Genomic DNA, 19189 nt, shown 5'->3' with positions numbered 1-19189 from the left:
GATAAAGACGTCACCGGTGAAAAGTTCCGTCGATCCGACAGCGGGAGGACGTTTAACGGAAGTCCCTTCCGCGGTCGTCCGTCTCCCAGAATTCCCGCACGACTTCTCGTCCGACATTTTCTTCTTTTTAACGTCATTACGCTCCGCGTACAAATTACTCGAAACATGAACGCGCGGTTCGCGATGCGACTCGGAATGAATAATACGGCTGTTCGGTTCGTTTCGAGATTCGTTACGCGATCCTAATGACGATTGTATTAATGTTACCACGCGAGGATGCGCGTAACGGGAACTCCGAATTAAAAATACGCATTAATAAAGAACGATTCTCGCAACCAGCCAAACCGAAACGCCGCGCCGCGCGTCGCGCTCGCGACCGGAACACCGCCGTAGCCATCTTCGTGCTGCTCGTTGCTGCTTGGACTCGAGTTCGCTTGTTAGCCTTCACTTTTTACTCCAATTGTTATTGTTCGCCACGCGATCACCGCGCAAAACATTATTCCGGCAACGATGCGTGAACGCGAGCGGAATCATTCGAATCCACTTGAAATCTCGAATGTGACAATATGCGTGTAAATATTCGTCAGCCACTGTTTCCGTCATCTTTCAAATTTTCTTTCAAGAATACCGTATTCACCTTTTCAGAACGAATATCGTTATATTGTTGACAATCGACTACAATAATTAAAATCGAGTTACAATCCGGTAATTAAGTTATTCGAATAATATCAGGTCAATCGTTCTCATCTTTCCTTAGCGTTTAAGTGTCTTAATAACTGTCTTAATAACTTCCCATGGGAAATGTTTTCGATATGTCAAAATTCCTCTGTACGCAGTGTTAAAGAATCCAGAATTCAATCTCGCGATTCGAACGCTCGCCGCGAGGAATGCCGGAGAAGCGGATGAGAGGCGGGTGATTCTGTAATCGGGCAAAATCGAGACGAGCGCGTGATTAAACGAAATGCGAATGGCAAGTCTCCCAGGAGACTCGGCCCTGGCCTGGCCTCGGCGCACCCCGTAATTTTTTCCCCGATTTCCGAGCCACCTTCATTCTTTTCCCTTTCATTCGTTGGCTGGCTGGCTCTCTTCTTCCCGGCCGTGAATTCGACGGATCGGTAGTCGATGTAAATGCCACGTCCGAGTTTTAATTTCCGTGGACCCGATCGCTCGCGCCCGCTTTTGCGTTTCCGCTCGAGCAGTCGACCCGGCCGAACCTCTTCTTTCCTCCTTTCATCTCCTCGTACCCTGGCCCTCAACCAGCCAACCCATCTTTGTCTCATTTCAGCCTCTCGTTCGTTCGATCGTGCGTTCCTCTCTTCTTGCACGCTCTTCTTCTTCTTGTTCTTCTTCCTCTTCTTCTTGTTCTTCCCTCTGTCTCTCTCCCTCCCTCCCTCGACTCCAGGATGCTCCGTAATTTACGGTTTTGGATCATGCTTCTTCCATCGAGGTGGAGTAATGACAGGTCGATCGGCTTCGGGCTACCATCTTTGCAGGTTTCCGCTCCTCCGTCTCGAGTCTGCTTACCGTTGCCACTTTCGATCTTACGAATATCGGTCCCCGCCGCTCCCCCCTCCTCGTTTTTTCCCTTTTCCTTTGGTTCCTCACAGTCGATGAATTTCGTGCACCCAGGGAGCTAAAACACTCGCGATCTCTGGCGAATTATCCGCACGAAACGGGGCCCCTTCGCGTCATGATGCGGTGGCGCGGTGTCCTCACCTTTTTGAGAAACTTCTGATCCGCTTCTTTTTGCGCACCGTTCAAGTTCCGTTCGTTCCTTCGACGATCGAACGATTGCGGCTCGAAATGCGCGAACGAGGTCACCGTTCGATTTAGTCATTCCTCGGGTACTTCGTCGAACGTTTAAGAGTCTGATTGTTTAAACCGATTAGAAACGTCTTGGCCAGGTGACTGATTACTCCAGTGCAACGTGATTGTAAAGGATTCCCAGAGATCGCCGACGACTTCGAGAATACCAGAAACCTGAAGCATCGTCGCGAGGTGTAACGAAGATGATTAATGTTCCCAAGGTGCTCGTCGGACACCGTCCCGTTACATCGGGAACATAAATCGAGACAAATCTCCGGCGAGAAGAACGCGATGTTCGCGTCACAATGCAAGGTTAGACGTTGTAATCGCGATACCAGCGATGCGGTTCGACAGCGAAAAACTCGTGCCCACGCGAATAGTTGAACGCTGAAACGTACCGTGCTCACGATTCCCGTGTCCCGCTACTTTACACGCTTTCGCGGGCTCAAAAGTTGCGACACCTCGCTGGGAGGAAGACGTTTCGCCCGAGGAACCGTGTTACTTTTCGATTCTCGTCGTCATCGGAAGAAATTATCGTCCCGCGATGCTTCGAACGCCATCGGTGATCGTCGAAGTATTCCGTCGAAGGAGAGAAACAAAAGGAAACGTCCGATGTGTCTTTTGTTCGCGGGAGAACGCGCATCCGAGCGACGAGCGACTCGTCACTTTCGTTTTCCATTCGAATCGGTCCGTTCCGAGCGTTCGCGGATAAATTCGTCACGGTTGCCTGCGGCCCTTTCACGGCTGACGCCAGATAGGGGGAAAAATCGGCGTCGCGCCGATGAATAGTCCGGCTAATAAGAGGGAAAAGAAAATATCGTTATACAATTACGGCTGTCAACGGTGCCGGAATAATGAACCGAACGTTGCCGGATCGGCCGAGATACGATCGAGCGATCGCCACCTGGACGTTCGATTTATTTGACTTTTCGATCGACGCCGATTCACTTAAACCCGCCACGGCGATCATAAATGCTTCTCGCGTTAATTATCGTCCGACTTTCCGATGCTAAATCATTCGCAGTATTTATCGAAAGGAAAGTTCCACGACAGCCGCAACGGCACACCGTGCGGACGCGAGTATCCAAATATCGTCGATCTAGAACAATCCTAACGACTCGAATAATCGTGTACATAGAAACGTTCGCAAAAGCTATGAAACTTAAAGTACGCGTTCGAAATTCGCACAATGACCGCGGTCAACGCGTGAAGTTCTTACGAATGCAGCGGCCATTTTGCAGCTCTCGCCTAACTCCGCGCGCAAGCTGATTTTTGCGTCTGAAACTATATCATTACACATCTTGTCGGACACGCGCCGTCACCCTAACATCACACTCGAACCTATCATTACTAATTACGACATTCAAAATTAATTTATACTCCACGTCTTTATCCTTCGATCTCCAAAACGCGACGAGCCGATCTACCGAAGCGTTCCCGAATGGAATGGCCCCCATAAAACTCGATCGTTCCCTGGAATAATCTCGAAAGTAACTTAAAGGAAGATTTCGTTTCGGAAACGAGCTTCGTCCAGCGAGCGGGATAGGTACACAGAGGCTGTCGAGAGGCTGGATCGCGTCACGGTTTGCTTGTTCCACGCGAAAACTGGTAAGTAAACGATTCCTCCGGTACCTGGGCGGCGGCGGAGGAACGTCGGGCGGCGGGGGAACGGAGGGGGCAGCAGGCGGCAAGAAATCGTGGCGCGTTCCGGCATCGACAAAGGGCTATCGACATCGCTCGAAAGTTCTGCCGGGCGTAGCTTCGGGGTCGAGCGATTCGCGACGCGCTCGCTGGCGCAGAATTCGCTCGTAAATCTGGCACGGCCACGACGCAGAAGGCGGTTTCACGTTCTAAAGCGTTCCGTCGTGGCATCCGCAGTAAACTGCAACGCTTCTGGCTCCCAGCGAAACCCTACCGGATTCCACGGGGCCGGGCCGCCGTATTGCCGGCCTGTCGCGCGAAATTGGCTTCCACTAGGCGAAACGTACTCGATATGGGCCGGCCGACGCCGCGATATGATTTACCGTTTCCACGTCCGCGACCTCTGCCGAGCGCGACCGGGAAGATGCCGGGATACCCGCGGGCCCACCGGTTCCGCACGCGAAAAACGCGCGCGGGAATGCGTTATCGGCCGCCTTTGGGATCGCTCGACAACTTCCTCGTCGCTCCGATGGGCACAAATTAGAACCGCGAGGTACGAACTGGTTCACTGGTCGGTAGACGGACACGGTTCATTGTTTTCGGGCACTTGATCTTGATTCGGAGACTGGATTCTCCGTTTGGAATCGGGTTTACGAGGGTTCGTAGGTTTAAGCACCTGTTTACCGAGAACGCAGTTGGAATTTTGCGCGTGGGACTTACGCGAGTGTTGTTTGAATGGAGATTTATAGAGCACCGATCGGTTTATGCGTTCAGAGAAACGCAGGAACGCGATGGATTTGAAGTTTGCGAGGAGAATCGGCAACATTGTTGATGCGCATTGATTAATGCCGAGGCTCTCCGGAGACGACAGACGAGAGGCTAACGTATTCATTAAGAGACAGCGAGGACGCTAATACCGCGGCCGTGTAATAAACGACAAACCATATTGGCGGACCGTGGAATTAACACCTTCTTCCCGTTTCACGAATATTATGATAATCCCGCCGGCGTGCCGCGGCCGCTGAAAGCGTCGATGTTCCGAAATGAGACGCGAAATACGACAGAGTAACAACCGAGCGATGCAACCGAGAGGATTCCGCCTTGTTCGCCGGTCCCGATGAGCAAGTACGAACAGAAGAAAAAGAGAGGAGGATGGTGGACACGTGATATTTGCAGAGTTTTTATCGGATCCACGCTTTCACAATGTCTCTGCCCGAGGAGCGGCGTCTCGAGGATCGGAGCGGGAAGAAACACCTTCGGTCTCGGATTTCCACTCTAATTTCTGCGGCGACGTTTCGTTCCTCGCGTCCATCCTTCGACGGACATTTTGTCGATCCCTCGATACACGTAGGAAACAGGTTTCCATTCTCCTTGACATTTACCCAGAGCCGCGTCGCGAAGAAGAACAATGTCTCTCGCGGGGGATCGAAAGTTTGAACCAATTACGCGGGGGATTGCGACACGGCGAACCGGTGTACGATTCCACGGGCCGAGCGATAAATCTATTTCACGCGTGAAGCGAGCCAGCCCAGTCGAATTGTCAAACAATGTCCATCGGAGCTCGCCTGTCCGCCTGTCACGCGTTGAAACAAACCCGGCTGGATTAGTTATTTTCCGGGATTCGACGCGTTTATTTGTCCGTTCCGCCGAGGAGAACACGGGCACCTCGGAAGTGCCATCGGCGAAGACAATGGGACCAGCGTCTCAGGAACGAGAATCAACGAAAACGACCGACAGAGTTTGTCCACTCGGAACGCTGACCGTTTCCCCGATGATTGTTCGAAACGATCGCCGTAATGCGGGATTATTAGCCGGTGGAATCGCCGCGGCGACGCGATCGTCCGGGCGAGAGATCCATTGCGCGAGGCGGATCGCCTGGTAAGCAATGCCACAGTGAAAGTACCGAATGTAACTTCGGTTTCGCGTGTTAAACCTGTATAAATATCCATTGACTTTCTCGTTTGGTAACGGCGGGACGCATTATTAGCGCATCCTGCCAATTTCTACGACACCGTCGTGAAATGCCGGGACACGCGCCGGCTTGAAATGTGTTCTTGCCTGCAATTTTTCCGTCTCTCGCGTGCTCTATTCACTCGCGCGCGCTGTATTCGAGCGTTAGACGCGTCGCTGACAGGGAACTCGATTGAATTTACTACCGTACGAGAGGATCATGTGACATATTCGCGAAACACCAGCGGAGAAGATTGTCGACGATGTTCCCTAAGCTGTCAACGCGTGAAGGGAATATTGATAAAACGAATTTCCATTCTCTCCTCCCTCGGAAAGAACGCATCCGTGCTCGATGTATCATTATCAGGAGGTGAAAGTACTTAAACATGATGGACAGCGTGTGTTTCACGAGCCGAAACCGTGGCCGAAAGCGAGCTAAACAGAATTTCTGGAAAGATTGTGGCCCTACGGGCATCGTAATCACCCATTATCGTGATTTCGAGTACGAGACGCCCTCCGGGTGGCTCGGACCTGCAGAAAAACGTGCGTGAAAGAACGAAGGGCGGCCCGGCACCGCATTCCGGACACGTTCCGCCAGTTTTGAGTAATCGCACGTTTTGCCCGACCTACGACAATCCGCGACACCACATTGTGTAGACCACACACGTCCACGGTGCCATTGCCGAGGGAAAAGGGAAAAAGCTGAGAACCTTTCACTACATAAACGCCGTACGCCTATAGCTTCTCGTGAAACGATCGTAAAGGTACATTCACGAAGTCGATAATCCGATATCGGAGCAATTTATATTCATCTTTGCAATAATCTACAGTAATTTCAATTCAATTGCAAGTGCACGGGGTACGCTAACCATAGAACACAACGAACGCGTACTAGATAATGGTTCGATTGATGTATCAAAGTCCATTGTCCACTCCGAGAAAATTCGACCAGATCGAGATTATATACAAATTACCAAAGCGGTATAAATGTTCGAGAAAATCGTTTACCAACCGTAAGAATTCGTGATTCCGTATCGAGATGCTATTACACCGAATGCGAACCGCGTCGAATCGACCTGATCACGGTGCGCAGGTTTCGGTCGGCGATCGACCGCAGCCGGTCGCGGGTCAAAGATCAAGACGATTTCGGTGTGCGAGCGGTTCGCGCGTAAAACTTGCTCGTCCGATTAAATTCCGGGGCGTCGCGGAGAGCCACGCGGAGCCGTGGACAGCGGGCGCGCACCGTGTGTGCGCGGCACCACCGGGGAGAAACCGGTTTTCCATACGTTTTAATTTCACGCTGACATCGGCGCAATTCAGTTTACACGGATACTGGCCATTTTCTAGCGCGACCCGCGAGATTAATGTCTCGGCGGTGTACGCGGCGCGCGTGTTTTCAAAGTTCCGCGGAATTTACGTCGCGACACGTTTCCCAGGAACACGCCGGCCGATCGCCGCTCCTCCTCCGCCGCACCACGTTCGCCCGCTCCGTCGTCCTCTTCGTCCTCTTCCTTCTATTCCTGCTCGTCTCCGCGTCTCCCACATACTTTTCGATCTTAATCATCCGCGCGATCGCCTCGGGGACTAATTGAACCGATCCGGCCGCCGGCTCTCAAACGACACCGTTTCAGTCCCCTTCTCGAGCATCCGGTAAACCTCGATCGAACCGGGATTAATTATTTTTAAGTGTTTCTTCACTCTCGGACAAGTTTGATTAGAGGAACTCGATTTCTGTTCCAGTCACTGTGGGAACTTCCTCAAGGACCATTAACCGGTAAGTCGTCTTAGATCTTTCCTTCGAGATGTCGGTGAACAGGCGTTATCCGCTTGTTTGCGTTGATGTATATGATATCCGGTCTGCTCGAGAGAAGTGATTCAATTCGAGGCAACGGTTCTTTTGCCTTCTTACGATTAGCGCGCCGAGAATCGAGTAAAGAGAACGTCCAGTCTTCGAATAATCAACTTGTCGCACCTTTCAACTTTGTAGTTACAACAAACGTATTCAGATGCACGTTTGCGATGCACTTTTCACGAGATGCTTCGTTCGAGTTGCCTTCGTAGACTCGTCGGCTTCTGCAGAGGAGGAGATTAATTATTCAATTTGTCAACGAGATGTAGCGTGTCACTTCTCGATCTTCACTTGCGAATCTTCGAGTCTGGTTTAAAAGTCTTCCGTCTCTATCTTCTATACTCTAGACGGAGTATTCCTTAGCACCTCCGTTTCAAAACAATTGCACAGACGCTTCCAGAAGCTGAAGAGCTCAATCACCTTTAACCGTTTCACAACAACACCGTAACTCGAAGGAAATCCCCGAGAAATCGATCGAGACCCGCAGCGAATCATCCTCTTGTCGGAAGCGTTGATTCTTCTTGTTTACGGTCGCAAGGCATCGCGCCGGACGCGGCCGACCAATTTCCCGTTCCGATTTCCATGTGACCGGCCGATCACTCCGTTCCAAACTTCCGTTTCGATGCAACGGGCACAACGAGCACTGCTGCACGATGCTGCACTTTCAAACACCATTCCCCGAATACGTTCTCACTGTCTTGTCTTCCGGGATCCGTTCGGTTCGCACAGACTTCTCGTCGATCATGACGACGGGATGTAGCACTGGCAAACTTTGACACGTCCTTGTCACTGTTTCATAAGTACCGTCACTCCGTTTCGACTCCGAGTCGGCGTGGTTACGATCGACGCGCCAAGTTCCCGATTGTTTACAGTTGACATTTATCGCGGGGGAACGAATATTCAACGGCTCCGGTCTACCAGCACGGTACCTGTCACTAACCCCGTCCCATTTTGTTTACCAAACTACGGAACCCTACACGCTATCCTACCTGTCAGTTCGTTCGACTCGTCGTCTGATCATGAGTAACCCTATTTCACTGAACAACGCGACCACTTCTGCCATTTAACAGCGAAGCAAACACGAGCCGGCCTACTGCTCGACACCACAACACTATATATAGATCGTATCGATCGTCAACTATAGAGATTGAACCACCCTACCAGCCCTGTCACACTGCTGTCACTTCGTCCGTCAAACTGTCCAGTCCAAGCGTAGTCCTCTCCGAAGATCCTACGATCCACGTCTCGACACTTGCGATCCAAAAAAAAAACTCCCAGGGTTCACTATCCGTCCTACCCTCGTATATCCGCGAAAACGGTCACCTAACCGCGTCCCCCCTTCCCCCACCCCCCTCCGCGATCCGTTCTCCGTGTCGCTGTCAGTGTTTCGACTCACCTGCAGTATGTATCCCTGCGTGTAATCCTCGTACGTCCAGCCGAAAGCAGCTAGTAAACGTGTCACTTGCGCGTGCGGCAACTGGTTGAACAACTGATCGAGCAAGATCTTAAGGCGTATCGGTAGTGCGCGCGAGCCGTAGAGTACGAGGGATGCGACGTCAAACGCGGCCGTCGGCTCGACACTCTCTGAAGCCGGTGGCCTCTCCTCCTTCACCGCGACATCGCCGCCCCCACCACTGTCGTTACCACCACTACTACCAGCACCGGGGCCACCACCACCAGCAGAACCACCGCCACCACCACCACCACCACCAGCACCGTTCCGTTCCCCACCACAGCTTCCCCCACCGGTTACCGTTCCCCCACCACCGGCACTTCCATCACCAGCACCACCTCCACCTCCTCCGCAACCTCCGCCACCTTCCCTGAACGAGCTGGTCGTCGTCGGCGTCGTCGTCACCGTGGTCGTCGGCGTCTCCTGCTTTACCCTCCCTACGCCGCTTTTGTCCTCCCTACCAACTGGTCGGGGGCTGGAGACGACATCCCCACCCGGCCGCTGCTGGTGGAGACCGGATAGTCGCGCCAGCGCTGGAACAACAGAGAGGAGAAGAGACGGAGTTAGAAAGAGAGTCGTCTGTTTGGCCGCCACGGATTAGCGAGTGTGTTGGTGACCGTGGACAAACGGCCCCCCACCAAAGATCCGGCCTCCGTGCCGGGTACCTCCCACCCCCGCATTTCACCCGTTCCTCCCTCCTATCCTGCCCCTCTCCCCGCGGCAAACTCTCCTGACCCGACCGAGAGTCGGTCCCTGTCCTTTCGTTTTGTTTCTGTCTCCTTTCGCGGCGTGCTAGCCTTCTCCCGCGGTTCGCCTCTCTGTCGGGGCCGTTCCGTGTGTGTCTCTCTCGCTTCTGTCTCTCCGGGTATCGTACGGACTCGCAACCTAGGGTCGCCGTGGCACCGAGGGTACTTACTTACCCCCTCCAGCCCGCGCGCCGGACTCGCCCCTACCATATCCTTTCGACCGTACCACCAATACAGGTATACGCGGGGACGCGTTGCCAGCACACCGCCACCGCCGCCGCCGCCGCCGCCACCGCCGCCGCCGCGGAGGATAGTTGTTCCGCCAACACACACGGATACCGGCCGCCACCGACGCCGCTACCAATACTGTGCGAGCTGGAATGTACTGGCTGCCTCCCCCCACCAGCGGGATTTTCTCATGAGACTCGGCATCCATCAACCTGCTGCTGCCGCCACGGTGTCTCGGTTTATACGGCGGTCGCTCGTACTACGAGCCGAGTATGCTACCGGGGTGGAAACGTTTCGAGGAATCGGCGGGATCTGATCCTTAGAGGCTATTGCAGCGAGTTCAATGCTTCTTTTCGCTATTTTATTCACTCCACCTATCATCCTCGGGTTTATCGTCGTGCGTGCCTATCAAGCTTCGTCGATTGGGAATGTTTGTAACCAATTGTGTTTTATTCGATTTTCATGCTGTTTACATGTTAGGTCAGTTGGTTTTTCAAACCGTCGCGTTTATCGAGGATATCTTAATGACGCTTTGGATAGGCATTGCTACTGGGTACTACTTACTGCTGATATTTGAACATTTTCTAAGACAGTCTCTTCGAGATCTCGTTTGTGAATAGATTAGAATTCAATGCCGAGTATATTAACGCTAGCATTAGGAAGTGTAAACAAATTCGAATTTCGATCGCGATACCCTTACGCGTTTCCATGTCCTCTATTCATTGATCCCAGAATTGGAGCGCAATATTTGATATAGAATTGACGGAGCGTTACGAGCGGCGCAACGATCGCGATGAAGTTTCGCGCAGGGAAAACGCCCGCGGACACGGTGGTTTCCGAGCTACGCGTTCCTTTCTCAGAGACACTGACACGTATATAGTCGTCGAAACACCCGTAAGGTCTCGAGGCGCTTTCCCTCCAGAACCGTCACGCTTTTCGCACCTGACGATCCCTATCTCGGGACACGAAAGTTTATAGGCGTTCTTACCGCGCAGACACACACCCGACGATGGTATCGGTTCCCGCGTTTCGCGTACGACGAAAACATTAATCGAAACCGTGCACGTTAATCTTTCCTCTCCTCTATCTGGTGTCCCATCGATCTCCCCTCGCCCGTGAACCACCGCCGCGTTATCGGCCGCGTATCGATTAATCGGCCGCGAAGATGTTTTCGTGAATTCTTATAATTGCAATGACAAACAATCAGAAGCGGTTAATGTCTTACTTTCGAAATAACCCGAGGGTAGACCTGTACAGTTACGCGATAAAGCGGCATATGCCTCTTCCCGCCGATCGGAATTCAGATTTCCCCGACAGCGTTCGAGTTCCCTGAATGCGGCAGATGTGCGCAGGATGTTATTAATTTTTTTTCGCATTGCAATTACGTTAACTCCTATCACGAGGCATCGTGAACGCGTTTTAACAACATAGTTACGAAACTTTCCAACCTTTCGACCGTCGAACGACTTAAGAACCTGTTATTTCCTCCAAAAAATTAAATAATTCATTCTACAAGATTCCAAGGAATCGTTCACTACACGCAGAAGAAAATTTGTAGGATAGGTTCTCTTTCTAATAAACGAAAAGCATAAAGTAACCCTAGCAACAAAGCGAATCGTCGATAGCGTCTACGAGGCGTTCAGCGTCGAACCGAAGGCCGTTCAACTTGAAGCGCGCGTCGGTCCCGAAACGACGGGCCCTCGGCCGCGAGAGATAATCACTCATTGTCGTATTGGGACGATGGGAAAGCGGTACGTGCGCGTACGCGGGAGGATCCATTACCCGCGTCCTTTCTTTTTTTCTTTCTCGTTCGAGCGATAACATTAAGAGGGCGGCGCGGTCGTTACGGGGTACCGGCTCGGGGCGACGCCGGCCACGGCGATGATTGTCGTTGTAGGTGCCATATCGGGCCCCTCGGGGACTCCACGAGCGGTCCGACCCTCGCTGCGGTCCCAGCGTGGGATCAATAGAAATCACGGAGTCATCGCGATTGGGCGCCACTTGTCATTAATGACTATCCGATTTTCGATTTAATTAAACCGCGATGACGATCTTGCCACCTAGACGTCGGGCCCCTCTCGCGTGGAAAGGAACGGGGGCTGAAATCGGTTCCCCTCCCGGACCAGTCCCGATGTACGCTGTTAACAGAGAACTCTCTGCCCTCGGAGATCGGCTTTTTCACGTTTAGATTCATCTCTCCTTTGCGCCGCGAAGGGCGTGGCCTCCGGCAATAAGGATTCGGAGAGTAAGGTAATTTAACTGGCTCGTTTATTTAAGGGAATTGTAAATGTTACGTTACTTTGATTGATGCGACCGCGCTGCCTTGACTTCTCCGGGTTATCCACGGCGATTATCTTGTTATCTTTTTGACCTATCTTCCTCGCTCGAATCGTGGATGGTAATAATTGCGGATCGTAGAGCCGTCCATTAAGAGAGTCTATTGTCCCGTGATTGCTACTTGTTTTCCGAGAATCGAGAATTTACTTGAACAAGCTTCGAGGAATAAGCGATTTTAGTGGCTCCGTAAGCCTGTGAAAAGGGCGTTACCGTGTCTCAACAATGGAGGCGTAAAGTCCGTTCAATTCGCATCCTTATCGAGGTGTCTGGAATAATAGTGATAAAGCGGGAAGTCGTGCACATCCGAGGAGGGAGGATGGACACGAGTTCCCGCAGCGAGACCCCTTCCACTCCATTATGTTTCCCTGAGAATCGCAGTGATTCATCGGCGGAGTTGTTACAGGTGCCGTAAAAATGTAAATCCACGTAATTAGTAACCGGCTGGCAACGCGTGATAAAATAAAAACGTCCCGGTCAATGAAAGTTGGCGATTAAACGTGCTTTGGGAAACCGAGCGGCTGAATGTTACGCTTCTCAGACCGGTTTCAAGGAAACGAGGGAACCGGGAGGAGGTTATTCGCGGTCTATATATATATATACGTGCTCCCAGTCGGAATTACGCTATTGTTGGTCGACGAGTCACCGGAGGAAAGGGTTGAACGAATTCCTTGAAAAAACAGGATAAAAAAAACCCGAGGGAAAACGGAAACGCGTTCGGCGGAACAATTCGCCGGGCTTGTTTTCCCGCGACGTGGGCTTGTTGGATCGCCGCTGTGGTTGCGCGCGACAACGAATTTTCCGACGAACGAACGTCGATGGAAGGGAAAGGGTGGCTCGGTGTCGGGTGTGCCGGCCGGATTTACGCGACGGGTGGAACGCATTTTTGCGAGACGTGTGCGAGCACGCCGCGGTCAGCCGTCCATTACATTTCACGGGAATTCTACCGCGGTATTATTTTTGTCCGCGCCGCGTACCGATGGATTTCACAAAAGACAATGTTTACTCCCGAATTGACGCCGACGGCTGCATTGTCGTTTCGCCTCGGATTAAGAATCTTCGTTTCCTCCTGGAACCGACGCGAGATTCCATCAAAAATACATTATATTCCACAGTTGAAGATACCAACGATCAAATTAACTATCGAACGAACCGACGCGGAAGGTTAAATCAAAATTCCTAGATATAACGAGCTTCCCGCCCTCGAGGACCCGTCAACCCTCAAACTCCAGACCGCGATTACAGCCTCTTTACCTGCGGTCGTTCCACAGCCAGACAACGGTAACGCGCAAAGGGTTGACTCCGAGACCCGTGAATATCCTCGGTCCCCGCGGGACTCTCGAAACACGGAAAAAAGAGAGGCCTCGCGCGGGGGTGGATCATTGAAACAACGAACGGGCGCATTGACGCGGACCGGGTAAAAGTCCGAGGCCGGCTGTCCGGTCGGCACGTTTCCCGAAAACAAAAATCCTGACGTTACACGCGTGGGCTTTTTGACCTTTAAAAAGAGCAACGAAAAAAAAAGGGAGAGCGGGTCGGACGACGCCGGGGCGGGAGAGAGACGGCGGGGGAGAAGGAGAGAGAGGACTGAAAGCCCGACACGAAAGGCCGGTCGATCGGAGCCAGGCAGCCACGAAATGGAGATTCGAGTGCATGCATACATAACCAGCGCGGGACGCGATGATGCCGGGACGTAATATCAATACGCCACGGAGGCAGGATAGTCGCGTCTGATTTTCCGAGCGCATCGGCACGTGGATAATGTTTTAATGGAGTTTGCGGAGTGCGAGGAGGGACGCGGGCACGAGGTTCGCTCGGGCCAAGGGTGAGCCCGCCACGGTTTACATACCATTTACTCGCGCCCTGTAACCTCGGGAACCGGCTGTTTACAGTGCTGTACAAACTGTGCTCGCGTCGCTGCCGTACTTACGACGCCCCCGCTCTTTCCGATACCTCTGTGATCGAATCTTGAGATTGATAAGGGGTCTGGCCGGGGACCGAGCGTCTCGGCGCGGGGAACAACTTTCGGGAGGCTACGGTGAACTGCGTTAACGCGGCTGCCATGGTGGTCACCGGTGACCGGAGCTTTAACACGTTAAGCGCTGTGTCAGCCACTGGTGACTGACGCTTCTGAATGACTAAAAAACAATCGTAACGTACGAGACAACCGATGTGAAATAAAAATGTTTAAGGCAACTAAGTTGATAATAGTGTAACGCAAACGTTGCAACGCCAAACAATTCATAAGTATTCCTACTTTTCTTTGCTACAAAAGACAAACTCTATGGGAAAACGCTTAAGATTTTCGTGGCGCTTGACGTGTTATATGACTTGAAGACGGTTATGATTCTTAACCCTTTGAGTGCTGTGGCCGCATATTTTCAATCTCACATATGGTGACCATTATAAATGTATGTGATTAATATAAGCGTTTCTTGGTTTTATTCAGTTTCGTAAAACTGAGGAAATACAATTACAGTTTAATTAAAATTTAATTAATTGTATGAATTAACATAATTCATCGATCTTCAAAGAGAAAACAAATGGTCCACACGGAACGTTTCTGCTGGGAGTATTCAGCACTCAAAGGGTTAAAATACGCGACGTCGAATCAAAATATAGCGTAACTAGATAGCGTAACGTAAGAATCATGGTAGCGAATAATTAATGATTGCCGATTTTATCTTTGCTACAAAAGAATAAGTGATACATGAATCACTGATATTTTTCGTGGTAACGTGTTAAGTGATTTTTGATTGTATTGTGACGATTTGCGACTATTTAGGTAGTGATGTTAGTTGCATTCTGGATGCTTTAGATGTCTACCGATTGAGTGCATTGTGATGTTGGTTTGTGGCAATTAAGTTGCAGAGATCCTAGTTAGACGTCTTCTGATTTGTATCGAAGTTGATGACTCGCAACGACTAAGGTTCGTAGATTTCGCGATTGCGAGTGGCAGGAGTAAGGAGGAATCATCGGAGTGCGATGGTACGATATTTCCTACAGCGTTTACTATGTATAAATGAGCAATTATTCCACCCGTGTGCAACGCACATAAATTAAGCCGTAGATTTCTCGAATTAAGAATGCTGGATAAAGTAGTAACGTCGGGCTTTAAACGCGCGTTACCGTGTTAAGCAGAGTTTACTCAAAGGAGGAGCGAAATATTTAGATTAAAGAGATAATGGCCGTCGAGCAATTACCGAACAAAACAGAGGAACAGCCGTTTTCGTTTCCTCGGGTTAATCAGAGGACCCACTCGATATCCTGAAACGAATTGCTCGAGCCGATCGCCGGCGAGTGCATCGCAACATTATTCTCCCCGGTGGAAGCAGACCGATGTTTAATCGCGTTCCGTCATTATCGTCGCTTACGAATACGTTTGCAACTGGCAATTTTCAGTTCGATGCCGGACGTCTCGCGGCGCCGTTCCATCGTTCGTACAAAGTAAGCAAGAAATCACTTATTATGTTGTTAGGCGGATTACAAGGATACCGTTTGCGCAATCCCCGTCGACTTCCCGGGACGTGTAGCCACGGCAGCAGCGTCACCTTCCAGACTCCGACAAAAAATCCTAGACTGCCGGAGTATTTGCGTCTGGCCAGCGTCGGCACGGAAAAAAATTCGAAACGTCCGTTTAGACCATCCATTCTCACGAATCATTTTTTTTTCCCTCCGTGTCCTTAATCACGCAACGACCGCTACATCGAAACGAAATAATAATTGTTCTTGACTTCGCGCTTTAATCCAACGTACAATGCTAACAAATGGTGAATCATCAATCATAAAACAGTACAGCTTCGATGTTTCTCGTTCTCTTCCCCAAATTCTGATTGCCGTAATCAATCAAACTTTCCTGCCGAGCTGCAACGCGTGTCCCTAAACACCGGCGATCTCGAGAGACCGCCGGTTCCGAAGGATTCCAGGAGGCTCACGAATTCCCCGAAACAAGGAGGACCGAAAATTTCGGTCGCCAAACTCGCGAGAAACACCTGGGCAGCACGCAAGAAACGAATCGAACCGTCTAAAAATGGAAACCTCGGCCTCGGAGAGACCGAACGGGTCTCCGCTTCTAGGTCGACACACGCCCCCTGTCAAAAGGAAGAGTCGCACGGAATCGGCTGGGATTCCAGATCGAGAACGACCGAGGAACGTAGCCCGGTGCAATTAACTGTCCCGTAACGTTCGGCCCTCTAGCAAAGGCGACGCGTCCGAAGGAGTTTCACGTCCTCGCGTGAGACGTCCGTGTTTCCAGCCGGAGGAGACGGCGTCTTTCGCAACGGAGCGCGTTCGAACGAGACGCCTCGCCGGCGACGATTACGTAAAGGCCGGGTCTCGCAGCCAACCCTGACACGTCGTTCGCGGGCGAGATCGATCGGGACCACGCTCGATTGTCCTCCCGCGGGAGGACTAATTCGACATTCCGCTCGCGGACCCCCCGCGAACGGTTTCGATCGGGATCACGGATCGTCGATGCACAGACTCGAGTCGTCGATCAAGACGTGAGCCGGGACGATCCCGGGGAAAGGGATTGCGCAATCGATCCCCGGAATGACGTATCGCAACCGGTGATCTTATACAAAGTTTGGGCCCGTTTGAGCACCTTTTAATTATACATCTCGGTAACTGTGATTATCTCATAGATGATTGCTCGAGATTGGTGTTCCGGCGTTTCGGTAGCCGGTACGCTCGCACGAGAGTATCGGGGAATAGTAATTGATACGATAAAAGCTCGGCGCGTTAAGTTTTCGGGGAAGTGGCCGGAGTCAAAGAGTCATCAACGGTGGGGGACGAGGAGGTGGGCCCGATGGGGAGGAGTAAAAAGGCGGTTTCACGCGAAAGGAAGTTAACGATGCGAGCTGGTTCGCAGAAGAGCGCTCGCAGCAGCCCCATGCCGGGCGAGCCAGGCGCCCCCCGTTCGGTAACAAATGATAGTTTTGATAATTAGCGGCTGCTTTCGTCCGCCGGCTCTCGGCCCGGCGTCCCTTCAACCTGCCGCGGAGTGTCAATGGGCAGCAGGTGCGCGGCTTTTGTCTGGAAGCGCACGACAGCCCTGGGAAGCGCGAATCCCGCCCGGAAACGCGGCGTGACCGACCCGTTGACAGGTCCCTGGAACAATGCACGGAAGTCCCGAAAGACGTCCGGAGGATGGCGCGCCGGGGAAACGAGCCGGAGACCTCTGAGACAATGCACACCCGCGAAATTCGATTTCAACGGCGCGTTCGAAATTTGCATGGACTCTTCCTCTTTCCCTCTTTATCCTCGCCCGACGATTTCTATGGCGCGATCCCCCTACGTTAGTTACGGCGCTGGGGGACTGAGTTCTCTCCTTTAGGAGAGCTACCCTTCGGGATTTTCTCGGGTTCCTCGGGAATATTATTTTCGCGATTGCGTGGAGAATGATGCTTGGCGATGCTGAAAGCGGCGGCTCTACGGTGTATCGGTTTCCGAGGAGAATGTCGAGTCAGTTGTATTTCATGGAAACTCAGACAGTTTCTTGATTGAGTTAAACTTGATTCGATGTTGTTGAGCTGTTATTAACGAATCATACTACAATGTAACTCTCAGTCACTTATGAGAATAACAGGAACGATGAAAATGTTATTGCTTCTGTTTATATGGTCTAAATTTCAAAAGCCTAGAAAAACTTTTGGAAACACAATAGGAAATAATAAAAAAATTCAAGTAAAAGTCACATCGTGGTCCGATTAGGGTTAAATGTAACTGTCGTTCTTAATGCACAGATAAGTAATCAGGAACTGGTAGCAGAAGAATCAATGGAAGACCGTCAGTTCGGAAAAGGCTGTTGAAAGCATCGCGAACAAAGAAGCCGGAACAGAGAAAGGAAACGGTTCACGGAGGGCAGGGAACGCGACCCGGCGTAAAAACAACCGGTAAAAGGATAGGAGTCGAAAATTTGTTCCCCGTCACTCGGAATTTGCATGTCGATCCTTGTTTTCCCTCCTTTCATACGCCATGGGGGAGCGCCGCGACAGGTCTCCATTCGGTAGCCTTTAGTTACGCCAACGATACCTCACGCAAATCTTTCTTTCCTGTCCCATAGTTGCCTTCTACGGGGTATTCTCGGGGCCCCGGTGAATAGCGCGGACAATGAAACCCCGTGGAAACGCGTCACGCCCCATGAACAAGGCCCGTGTATACCGTTTCGTGGACTAGCTGATCGTCGATCTGCCGTTTCGTAGATTGCTTCTACGAACAACTGTTCTGCCGGTGGATATTTCACGTATGCAAAGAACGAGCCAGTGAGAACAACGGTATAATGGGGACCGCTGGTTCGCAGTCGATCCGAACGTTTGAAAACTCTCGAATTCGATCCCGCGCACGTTTGCTCTGCTCCGGTTGCTTCATTACCCATGGGCGAAACTTCGAGCGCGGTTTTCAGACGCCCGGGAAACGCCGGGACAAAACGGCCGGCCGAATAAAATTTAATCGATTCGATCCGGTGTTTCCGCCGGTCGCGGGAACGCAACGAACACCACTCCCACGTGGATTTTTGCGCGCGGCGAAAATGCACACCGTAAATATTCCCGTCGAACCTTTCACAACGCGCGCGGCTAATCTTCCTCGAGAATAGCCGGAAATCGGAGCGTTGCGTGTAAAAAAGAGGAGGGAGAGGGAGAGAGAGAAAGAGAGAGAGGAAAATAAAAATGGAGGCGCGAAAAAAATCGATTGTAACCACCGGTGGTCCGCAGGGAGCCCGTGGATTCAATACTCCAGCCGATTCGTATCCCGCGAAAATAAAAAAACATCGAACGTAAAACGAGAACCGCGGGCAAACCAAAATGTCCGTCACGATGGAATACCGGCACGGACAAAGAGGGCAAAACGAACGGAATTGTATCGTTTGGCTATAGCTTGCAGTTATTTAAAACGTTACGGTTTTAATAACGTCTGCTAAAGTGCGCCGGTTACCTATATCCGGGGAATAAAAATATACCATGTTTTTGTTGAACAATGGAGGATGGCTCGGTCTGGACTACAGTGATCGTTAACCGATCGTGTTCCGAATTGTCCTATCTCCCGCGCCTAATTAAACGTCACGAACCGAATAAGAATCGATAATCTGAAGAGCTCGAACGATTCGATTCGTAGTAGTATTCTAACCTCTTGCGCTGGACGTTTCTGTTCGAAAATGGTCAACGATGTCTCTTACACACTGCC

General features: G+C 51.4%; 1 protein-coding gene across 2 annotated transcripts in view; it reads right to left on the bottom strand.

The window, feature by feature from the left end:
• The window catches only part of LOC116434688 (uncharacterized), a 262733-nt gene that overhangs the window by 15368 nt on the left and 228176 nt on the right, over positions 1 to 19189 (bottom strand). For both annotated transcript variants that reach the window (XM_076371327.1, XM_076371328.1), the window contains exon 4: positions 8643 to 9232. In XM_076371327.1, the coding sequence (XP_076227442.1) occupies positions 8643 to 9232 (590 nt within the window). The remainder of the gene's footprint in view (positions 1 to 8642; positions 9233 to 19189) is intronic.

Source organism: Nomia melanderi, chromosome 10, assembly GCF_051020985.1.
Source record: "Nomia melanderi isolate GNS246 chromosome 10, iyNomMela1, whole genome shotgun sequence".
NCBI classification, from domain to species: Eukaryota; Metazoa; Arthropoda; class Insecta; order Hymenoptera; family Halictidae; genus Nomia; species Nomia melanderi.
This window is presented reverse-complemented; position numbering and strand designations above follow the sequence as displayed.